The sequence below is a fragment of the Arachis hypogaea genome, chromosome 11 (assembly GCF_003086295.3).
Source record: "Arachis hypogaea cultivar Tifrunner chromosome 11, arahy.Tifrunner.gnm2.J5K5, whole genome shotgun sequence".
Lineage (NCBI taxonomy): Eukaryota > Viridiplantae > Streptophyta > Magnoliopsida > Fabales > Fabaceae > Arachis > Arachis hypogaea.
The window spans coordinates 14,055,860-14,064,614 of NC_092046.1; the positions used below are offsets into that span (position 1 = coordinate 14,055,860).

At 32.5% G+C, this 8,755-nt stretch overlaps 1 protein-coding gene across 1 annotated transcript; it reads left to right on the plus strand.

Moving 5' to 3' along the window:
* The first annotated feature begins 454 nt into the window (after positions 1-454).
* On the plus strand, positions 455-4,319 carry LOC112721024 (probable methyltransferase PMT27). Its single transcript, XM_029289895.2, has 8 exons — positions 455-1,374; positions 1,467-1,616; positions 1,743-2,013; positions 2,091-2,201; positions 2,291-2,465; positions 2,630-2,896; positions 3,194-3,388; positions 3,990-4,319. The coding sequence occupies exons 1-8, from the start codon at positions 466-468 to the stop codon at positions 4,198-4,200; spliced, it is 2,289 nt and encodes a 762-aa protein (XP_029145728.1). The 5' UTR covers positions 455-465; the 3' UTR covers positions 4,201-4,319.
* The last annotated feature ends 4,436 nt before the right edge of the window (positions 4,320-8,755 follow it).

Genomic DNA, 8,755 nt, shown 5'->3' on the forward strand with positions numbered 1-8,755 from the left:
ATTTGATTTTTATCTACGGACACCCTGGTCTTCTTAGCCAACGGTAATTTTTGTCTCGATCTTTTTGTAAAAGTAGTTTAATTCTAAAAATTTTTTGTGTCATAATCTATAATATAAGGACAAAATTGAGGTAGTTTTAAAAGATTTATATTCCCTAAATATACTTACAAGTAAAAATATTAGTTTATACACTAAAATATTAGTGCACCCGTGTTATTCATTTTTGTTGTCTCCCCCACTAATATAGAACCCCAAACTGTCTTAACAAATTTCCTACTCCTACTCCTTTGGATCACTCATACTTCCACAAACTATTTTCCTGCATTTTCCACCGCAAATACCACTAAAATCTCTCTGAAAACTAACACTCTCTCTCTCTCACAAACTGAATTTTTCTCTTTCTTTGTTTTTGCCTACCCTTCCTTCTTCCTTCAAACAACAAGGAAAGGTTTGAGCTCAACATCAATGGCACCAGCGTTTTCGAAGGGACGTGGCAATAAGAGGCCATCATCAACATCTTACACTTCAACCGTCACAACACTAGTCTTCGTTGCACTATGTGTCTTCGGTGTATGGATGGTAGCTTCCAACTCTATGGTCTCATCACCTAAACGCGCAACGATAACCACCCACACCGCCATTGATAACACCGAAGAAGAACTCCTTGAATCCGTAACTAACACCAACAACAACAATGACAACCCAGACGAATCATCTGATCAAACCGTTAACAACAACCAAGATGATTCATCTGACGGCATAACGAAAAGCGAAGAATCTGAATCAAACGAAAATGGTTCATCAGACAATAACAATTCTGATGATGGTGCCCTGTTATCATCAACTCAGAACGAAGCATCATCGGAGTCAAACGAAAATGGTTCATCAGACAATGATAACAACAACCAGATTAAAGCAAGTCAGAAGGATGAAGAAAATCAAGAACAAAGCACCAGTATGGAGTCTCAGAATAATAATGTGGACACCGGTGGAAGCGAAAGCCAAGAACAAAGCTCGTTAGGTAATGACGAACAAGAGAATGAAAAGCAGTTGAGAGAGGATAAAGGGGAAAATGACGATAGTACACAGGAAGCAGAGAAGCCGAAAGCAGAGAAGAAAAGGAAGAAACCATCAAAGCAGGAGGAAGCAAAGGGTGATGATGATAATAACAATGATTTGGAGTGGCATCTATGCAATGTAACTGCAGGATTTGATTTTATACCGTGTTTGGATAATGAAAAGTATCTCAAGTATTCACATAGGAAACACTATGAGCATAGGGAACGCCATTGCCCTGAGGATGCACCTACTTGCTTAGTTCCACTTCCAAACGGTTACAAAGAACACATACCATGGCCTAGCAGCAGAGATAAGGTGACGTCATGTAAAATATTCATATGATGATAATGAGATTTAATTTTCTAATTTCATGGGCTTAAAGATTGTAGTTTTTCTTGTTAAAATAGATATGGTACCATAATATACCACACACAAAGCTGGCAGAGGTGAAGGGGCACCAGAATTGGGTGAAGTTAACGGGTGAATTCTTGACATTTCCAGGAGGTGGCACCCAGTTTATTCATGGAGCTCTCCACTACATTGATTTTCTTCAAAAGGTACGTAGAGTCAAGCATTGAGCATTTGTTGTAAGATAATGTAGTAATTATATTAAGAATGTTGCTATCGTGCCTACATTTAAGTTGGTGAATTTTGAATAGAAGTGGGTAATTGGTGATTTGCAGGCGGAAGCAGGGATTGCATGGGGAAAACACACAAGGGTGATATTGGATGTTGGGTGTGGGGTGGGTAGTTTTGGAGGTTATCTATTTGAAAGAGATGTAATTGCAATGTCATTTGCACCGAAAGATGAGCATGAAGCACAAGTGCAATTCGCCCTTGAGAGAGGGATACCAGCCTTATCAGCTGTCATGGGTACCCAAAGGCTCCAATTCCCCGGTCGCGTCTTTGATCTTGTCCATTGTGCACGTTGTCGTGTACCTTGGCATGAAGATGGTACGCTTTCTTCTTACTATATGTCTTCTTCCTCAACAGTAATGCTACGTCACTAGCAAATATTACTATTTTTTTAGGTGGCTTGCTGCTTTTGGAATTGAACCGCGTTTTGAGGCCAGGGGGTTTCTTTGTTTGGTCTGCTACTCCTGTGTATCAGACGCTCAAAGAAGATGTTGAAATATGGAAGCGTATGATAACAAACCAACTTAATTCTCTTTCTCATTCAAAAAATCATCATTTCTATTATAGGGACTTACGGCGTGTTATTCTCTTGTAGAAATGTCTGCTCTAACGAAAGCCATGTGCTGGGAGCTGGTGACCATAAAAAATGATACATTGAACCAAGTTGGTGCTGCTTTCTTCCGAAAACCTGTGTCCAACGAATGCTATGAGCAAAGGGAGGAAAATGAACCTCCTATGTGCAAAGATGATGATGACCCAAATGCTGCCTGGTAATTTTCGAAATTTCTAATTGCATGCTAAGGATTTTTATATTGACTATAACACTTTAAAAATACTTAAAAGATATATTGTTAAAATTAATATCACAATTTTCTATATTTTTATTTTTATTTTGTAAATAAAAAGTTTTATGAAATATATATTAATATTACAGGTACGTACCACTACAAGCATGCCTGCACAAGTTGCCAGGCGAGAAGAGTGAGAGAGGAGCCGAATGGCCTGAAGCATGGCCGGAAAGGCTACATAAAGCCCCATACTGGTTAAGCGACTCGCAAGTAGGCATCTTCGGAAAACCACTTCCTCAAGATTTTGTCGAAGAAGATCAACGTTGGAAAGATGTTATAGACGAGCTTAGCAATAATGGTGTTAGTTGGTCTAATATCAGAAATGTCATGGACATGCGAGCTGTTTATGGCGGGTACCTACATCTTTATTTATTAAACTTAATTAAACTGCATTAATTAATAATCAAAGCCGAAAAAGAGTCTTAGAATAACGGTTGAGTTGTCTCCGTGTGATCTTAAGATCACAGATTCAATTTGTGAAAACAGCCACTAATATAATTATTAAGTTAGACTGTCTAGATAAAATCCTGTAGATTACGACTCTTTTTTTAGATCTGTGTTAACATTTTTTATTCTCTACCCACTATTATTCCAGTGTTATTAGCGAGAGCATTTTGGGGTAGTTATTAATGTTCAATTTTTTTTTGTAGATTTGCTGCAGCTCTAAGGGATCTTCAACTTTGGGTATTCAATGTGGTGAACATTGATTCTCCGGACACACTTCCTATTATCTATGAGCGTGGTCTAATTGGAATTTATCATGATTGGTGTGAATCCTTTAGCACCTATCCAAGAACTTATGATCTTCTACATGCAGATCAGCTCTTCTCAAAGCTAAAGAATAGGTATCCATTTATCTTCACCAAATACATCAATTTATAAGAAAAATATTATTCAAAATATTAAAGGGGTTTAAGTAACAATATTTCAAGTAAACAAGAAGCATATACTACAATTAAATCAAACTGAGTATTTGATACAAAATTATGAGACCCTAAATTAGGTTACAAACATATGATATTTGAAATAAACTTAGTGTTGTGTAAAAAAAATTACATTTTAGATCGCGTTTTCTGTTAAATCTCTCTTCCTATACCAAACTATTAAATCACATCGTATGCATGAAAGCATTAATATGATAATTCTACTATTTTTATCCATAAAAATTTAAAATATAGACAAAAGACTATAAATAAATCAAATTAGTTTTGTATTTATAAAAAATAAAAAATTGTCAAAATTTAGAATATTATTAACAAATCTACATATAAATAAAATTATTATTTACATATTTTTATCACATAAAAACTATATTTCTTGAATACAAAATTAATTTTATTAATTAAATGATTAAATTTATCAGCATTTTAAAATTTCATAGAAATTTCCTCTTACAACATAGAAATTGAGTCACTCTTTTTTGTTATGTTATTTTGGGTTCTCCAGGTGCAAACTTGCTCCTGTTATAGTAGAAGTTGATAGAATAGTGAGACCAGGAGGGAGCTTGGTTGTCCGTGATGAATCCAACGCCATTAGCGAAGTGGAAAGTTTGTTAAAATCTCTGCATTGGGAAGTAACCTTATCCAAAGACCAAGAAGGAGTGCTCTTTGCCAAAAAAGGGTATTGGAGACCCACCTCTTTTGTATCAGTGTTCTAATCTTTATGATCAAATTTTGCTTCCCACAATATATAGTTACAATATTTTACTGGTGTGTATCATTCACCTACTACACCAATCACTCAATAGATAGAGATTTTACAGTTGTTAGTGTAAAATGACATTGTGTTCAAAGATTTCATTCGGAGTTAGTTAATTTTACTGCTATACATTATTTAATAAAACTAAACTAGTCATCAAATACAAATAGTGTAGTCTTGTATATTAAAGTATTTTCCGAGTTAATTGAACTGGTTTATAAAATATATATGACAACATAAACATCCTTAACGCCATCATGGAACATGCATGTATAATTGCTACTGGACAATAATTCTTAAACCACCGACCTTTTTTTTCTCTCCAAAGTATAGAGATCGAGATTTAGCCGTCCATCTCGTATCGATCATCCGAAATCTTAAAAATCTAATTCTAATTAATTAGGGATAATTTTTGTTGGATAAAATAAATTAATTTTATATCCACCTCCATATTAGAATAATTATAAATGATCACGAGAGAAGTAAATTTGTCAAATTGAATAAAAAAATAAAGAATTAGAAATTTTCACATATTACCAAATTGTCAAAAGATTTGAGAATTTATATTTCATATGATATTTTATACAAAATCTCAGAAAATTCAAGAATGTTATAGGTTTGCTTACAATATGTTAAAAGTGTTTAGAATATAGTAGTCAAATATAAATTATAAAGTTTGATTACATGTTAAAGGCAAATCAAAAGTAATCAACAATAGTGACTAGATATATAGTGGTGAGTCATTATTCATCAAGCTAATAAAAGACAACTAGTGTAACAAGTTGAACTTTTTATAAATTTTATCACTTCCATTCTAAATTTTCAATTCATGCTTAGTTGTTATAAGAATTATTATTTTATTATAAAAATTTATTTATATAAAAATTTTATATGTATATTTTTAATCATTTTTTCATATGAATGAAAATGTATTGAATTATTAAAAATTTTCTTCTATTTAGTGAGTGTGTTGTTGTTGAGTTTGAAAATAAAAAAATAATAATAATATCATTTATGTAAATGAATGATCCTGATGTTAATCAATTATAAAAATTATACTTCTAATTTTTAATATTTAGGAGATGTATTATGAAATTCATCATTTTTTGAATATTAATTAAACAATATATAAAAATTGAGTTTGATTATTATTAACAATTTTAATAATTCTATTAATTAGAGCGCTATTTAATATAAGAATGATAAGTGTCACTTTACATTTCTAAGAATGTAAGTTTTTTCTTCTATAAAAAAAATGATATGAATAAGTCATAGCTTGTCAACTCAGCATATATAAGCCAGTCAATAATTCATTAGATTGGAGCTTAAATGGATTTTGAAATAAAAAATATGTGTGTAATTAGGGCTGGCAATACATATTCTATCTACGGGTATTTAATTCGGCTTAATTCATTTGGATAGGGTAGACTATTCGATCCGCTGTAGGTAGGGCAGAGATCGATCTGGATATATTTACGGGTAGGGTAGGGTAAGGGTTTAGGGTGTACCACCTTACTTTACTTTACCTGCACCCCATATATAACACACATTTTATAAAAATTAAGTATATATACAGTAAAGAGCAACCACTAAACTAATTAGTTAATTTAGTAATTTAGAACATTTATTAATATGTATGAAATTTAGAATGATTGAATTTTATATTTATTTTGAAAAAATTTGATATTTCTACTGATAAGGTAGAATAGGATTTAGAACTTTAGCATGCAGGTAGAAATTTAGGGGTGGCAATACTACCTGAACCCGCGGGTACCCACCCCGCCCCTACCCGCTCGGGGCGGGTAATTACCCACCCCCGCACCGGGGCGGGTTCTTATGCGGGGCGGGTCGGGGTCGGGTTTAGGTTAAACCCGCCCCTACCCGCCCCGGTATATATAATATATATATAAATATATATATTTTTAATATATAATATATGTAACATATATAAAATAATTAGTAAAATAATTAATAATATTATATCATATATAAATTTTTACTTTAGTTTATGTTATGTATGTAAATGGTGGTTATATAATTTTTAAAATTTTATTTTATTTGTTGGATTTAATAATTATAGGGGCGGGTAGGGGCGGGGCGGATACCCGCAGGGGCGGGTTAGGGTTTAACATTTTACTACTCGCGGGTAGGGCGGGGCGAGTTTCATGCGGGTTTTTTGTAGGGTGGGGCGGGGTCGGGTAGAGCAAAAATCCGCCCCTACCCACCCCGTTGCCATCCCTAGGTAGAATTAGGGTTAAAAGATTCTCAAACTCGCGAGTAGGGTTAGGATAGGATCCGACCCTACCCTACTCTACCCTACCTATTGTCAGTCCTATGTGTAATTCCTTTTTTAAAATTCAATTGTCCAACCTAATAAAGAAGAAAAATAAAAATAAGATTTTAAAATATCTATTTATTAATATATATAATTCAGAGTTATTCTCCACGTACAAGAGTTTTCCAATACAAGTCATATAAGTCATTTATATTCACGCGTTTTTCACGTTTTTCTCCGTGCCTCTTTTTCTTCTTCTTCTTCTTCGTAATTTTTCTCTCTCGTTATCGTCGCCATCAACACCACATCTTCCTCCTCCTTCTCTTCCTCCTTCTTTTTTCATTGAAATTTCTTCTCCTCTTTTTGTTTTCTCTTTCTCCTTCATCATCAGTTATCTCGTTGTTGAAGATAATAAATAATTCAGGTTCAGATTGTCAATTGAATCAAAACGAAATTGATTATTGTTTTGAATCCAAGGCTAAGGTGTGGTTCAATTTAGAAGAAAAATATAGCATTAGAGGAAACATTTTTCTGCAGCAAATTTGGGTATAGTACGAAGATATTTGGGTGTATTTTAAGAATTTTTTGGTGTATTTTTATTCTGATAAGTTCTGTATAATTCAAAATTTTTCTTCTTCCTCCTTCTCATCTTCTATTATTTCTTCTTTTTTTCTATTATCATCACCATCTTCTTCTTCTTTTTTTCTTATTGATCTTTTTTTTATTTTACCTTCTCAAGTTTCTTCTTGTTTTACTCTCTTAACAAGAATAAAAACAAAAAAATCAAACAAAGAAGAAGAAGAAACACATAATGCTACAAAATTACTTGAAAGAGGATGAACTTACATTCATTTAACTAAAAGAAAGAAAGAAATAAGAAAAAAAAAAAGAAGAAGAAAAAAAAGCAGTATTAGAGAAAATATTTTTCTATATTTGCAGCAAATTTGGGTGTAACACGAAGATATTTGAGTGTAATACGAAGATATTTGGGTGTATTTTAAAAATTTTTGGGTGTATTTTTATTCTGATAAGTTCTACATAATTCAAAACTCTTCCTCTTCCTCCTTCTCATCTTCTACTGTTTCTTCTTTTTTTATCATCATCACAATCTTTTTCTTCTTTTTTTTTTATTCATCTTTTCTTTTTTATTTTACCTTCTCAAGTTTCTTTTTTTTTACTCTCTTAACAAGAATAAAAACAAAAAAATCAAATAAAGAAAAAGAAGAAATATATAATGTTGCAAAATTACTTGAAAGAGGATGAACTTACATTCATTTAACTAAAAGAAAGAAAGAAATAAGAAAAAAAAAAGAAGAAGAAAAAAAAAACACAGCAATAGAGAAAATATTTTTCTATATTTGCATCAAATTTGGGTGTAACACGAAGATATTTGGGTGTAATACGAAAATATTTGGGTGTATTTTAAGAATTTTTGGGTGTATTTTTATTCTGATAAGTTCTACATAATTCAAAACTCTTCCTCTTTCTCCTCTTCATCTTCTACTCTACTGCTTCTTCTTCCTCATCTTCTTATTTCGTTTTCTTATAATTCTTATTGGGAGAAAAAATCAAACAAAAAAGAAAAAAATACATAATATTGCAAATCAATAGAAAGAGGAATAGGAAAAAAATGCAGCAACAACAACGGTAATAAAAAAACAACGATGAAGATAAAACACGCGAAGAAAAAGGAGAAACGCAAAGAAAAAGGAGAAGAAGAAGAAGAAGGAAGAGGCGGAGAAGAAAGAGGAATGTGAAGAAGAAGAAGTGTTTTCCATAATGGTGAATGAGAGCGCGTTTTGGAAATGGTTGAGTGATACGAGTGTTATCACGCTCCAGTAGGTAAATATTTGTTAGATTTGTTCCAACTTGTAAGACCTGTAAGCCAAAAAGACTTGTATATATGGCGTAACTCTATAATTCGCCAACACATTGATAGGACCAAAGAAGACACCATCTTTAATATCAATAATTAAACGATATCTAACAGTCTACATAAAAGATCATGCATGGAATATTGGGTATCAAAATATGAGTACGTTTAGTATACCTCTGAAACTTTAACCAGCAATTAGACATTCCCATTTTAACAATTATCAAACATGTGTCTTCTACTATACCAATGAAAGAAGACAAAACAATTCTAGATCTAACTGATGATCCATCGGGGTCACCGTGCTCCACATCTTCTTCTAGTCCTTGCTTACGTTCTTTTAATCCATTCTGTTAGAAATAAGTT